Here is a 2,353-nt window from a genome sequence, read left to right on the forward strand (position 1 = left end):
CGCGCGTTTTGCAGCCGACTCCACTTGGATCTGGCGGACCCCCACCCCCCTCCTGCTGGCCCGGGGGATCCCGGCAGCGGCTGGCCGGAGCTGGGCTCCGCGGTCGCCTTCGGGAGGAAGAAGCCTTTGGCCAGGCCCCGCCGGGCGCCCGAAGAGCAAGGCGCGGTCCCAGGTGGCTGCGGAAGGCTCTCTGGACTGCCGAGCATGGGCAGGCTGCGTCTACTCGGGAGTCAAGCCCGCGGCCCTCCGCGGGACTAACTTCCGAGGGCGCCTGCGGGAGGCGCCGCCGTCCAGTTCGGGAACGGTTTGTTCGAATGACGTCCTTCAGAGTATCCGGAGGGTGCGAAAGGGAAGTTCCCCGCAAGGAGCTCCGTCTCCTCCAAAGACATTTTCTGATTTACAAAATGCACCCCAGACAGACCTCCGGCCCGCGCGAGACGGCCCTCCCTGGGGCTTGGACTCCGGCGCTCCAGGGCCCAACCCCGCCCTGCGAGCCACAGAGAAAGGGGGGTGGGGTGGGGGGGGTCTGTCATCCCGAAGTCGTTCTGCATCTCTGGCGTGCCACGTCCTAAGACGGGCTGAGGTTCAAGCGATATGCCTGCTGAGACCCTCAGCCCGCTGAAGCCCACCAGCGTTTTGCCCTCGAGATACCGCTGATCGCACCGGGGTTTTTTTGTGTTTTTTTTTGGGGGGGGGGGCTGTTACCAGCGTTACAAAGGAGATTCTGGGTTTTTTTTAAAAATGATGCCATTCACGCCGTCTTCCAGGGCCACCTGCACATGGACCCCCAGTCTCTTTCTCCCCCCCCCCGGAGTTCCCGGGGGGCCCGACGGGTCCTTTGCAAGGCAGACCCCCTCTCTCTGGCGTCCAGTCGGGGAAGCCGTGCGCCTTTCCGAAAGAGCGTCAGGGCGTCCTTCCGATTTCAGGAGCAGGTTGGCTCTCATACATGGCAGTCTATCGCATGCGTTTTGGGGGAGGCTCTCGGCTTCCGAAACACAACCGGACCTGAGCTCTGGGTCTCACGTCTCCTCTCCAACACGGCGCTGGTAAAGCAACAACACCGGGAGAAAAAACCTGCTCGGCAAAATCCGACTCTTCTCAAAAGGCCTTTCCGCCGCCGCCGGCCTCTTTCTCTTGAACTAACGGCCGGATTTCCAAGGCAGACGTCTGAAGCGCCGGCTGGGGAGACTGAGAAAGACACCAGCAAAGAAATGGCCGTATGCGCGTTCACGGGGAGAATAAACTGACATTTCATTGTGTAGAACACCCGATCAATTATTAATCGTTAGCGTCAACAATGGGGTTATAATTACTTTCGGTTACTTAAAGGCATATTTATTTATTTCCTCCCCCCTCTCGCCCCGTCTCCCCCGCTCTCTGATCTGGTAATTAGCTAATCCTCTTGTGTAATGGATTCCACGTGGATTCCCGCAGGCAGCCCTCCCCGGGCCCCTCCGTTCTCCGAGGCGCGGACCCGCTCCGGCTGGCTGCAGGGGGGGGGGCGCCCCTCTTCTTCAGCCCCGGCAAAGCGGGACGTCGCTCTGGGTCTCCCGGCTGCTCCCCCGAGTGAGCTGCGCGCAGCCAGGAAAGCGGCTCCCCTTGCCTCGCCCGTGGGAGAGCCGGAAGGTCCCCACAACTTTCTCCTTCTGGCGCCGGCCCTCCGCTGGGGGACCGCCGAGCAGCTGCGCGACGGGTGGGGCGCGGAGGCCACGTCTGTGATCGGCTGGTGGGCGGCGCCTGCCCGTTTGGCCGCGAAATGCAGCAGGGCTTTTGCGAATTCGCACCCAGAGGCCGCTGCGGGATTGGGGGGGGGGGACTGGCTCCGTGGAACGTCGCGGGGCAAAACTGAGAAGGAGCCGCGTGGTCGTCTGAAAGACCAACTCAAGAGACTGAAAAGCGGCTTGAATATTAATACGTGCGCGGAACCATTTCTTTCGTGCGCGGAACCATTTCTTTCTTTTTAAGGACTCGGTCAAGTATCAGCGTTTTGGATGTTGTTGTTGTTGTTTTAAAAAAAATTAACTTGCTCTCTTGGCGTTTTCACACATCCCTCAGCAGAACCCAGGGCAAAGATACCTATGGCTGGGACCGCAGGCTGTCTGCCAAGAGCGCCTCTCCACGTTTGAAACTTTTGTCCGACACATTCAGACGTGACACTGAGATGCTGCGCGCGCGCGCGCACACACACACATTTATTCCTGAGGGCTAATTTTCAAGGTTGTTAGGAGAAATAAGAGGATACTTTGGTAGTATCTTATGCATTCAAACGAATACTATACCGAGGACTAAAGCTCTCCACGTCTCTGTAGTACTATTAAAGCGGCTCAGTTGGGGGGGGGGGGAACCCGCCCCA

The 2,353-nt window shown here is 59.6% G+C and overlaps 1 protein-coding gene across 1 annotated transcript in view; it reads left to right on the forward strand.

Annotated features, from left to right (window-relative positions):
• IRX2 (iroquois homeobox 2) overlaps nt 1-2,353 on the forward strand; it is a 49,297-nt gene that overhangs the window by 12,480 nt on the left and 34,464 nt on the right. The window contains exons 6-7 of the mRNA XM_015413319.1: nt 15-160; nt 1,435-1,726. Of these exons, the coding sequence (XP_015268805.1) occupies nt 15-160; nt 1,435-1,726 (438 nt within the window). The remainder of the gene's footprint in view (nt 1-14; nt 161-1,434; nt 1,727-2,353) is intronic.

Source organism: Gekko japonicus, unplaced genomic scaffold (genome assembly GCF_001447785.1).
Source record: "Gekko japonicus isolate JY-2015 unplaced genomic scaffold, Gekko_japonicus_V1.1 scaffold60, whole genome shotgun sequence".
In the NCBI taxonomy this organism is placed as follows: Eukaryota; Metazoa; Chordata; class Lepidosauria; order Squamata; family Gekkonidae; genus Gekko; species Gekko japonicus.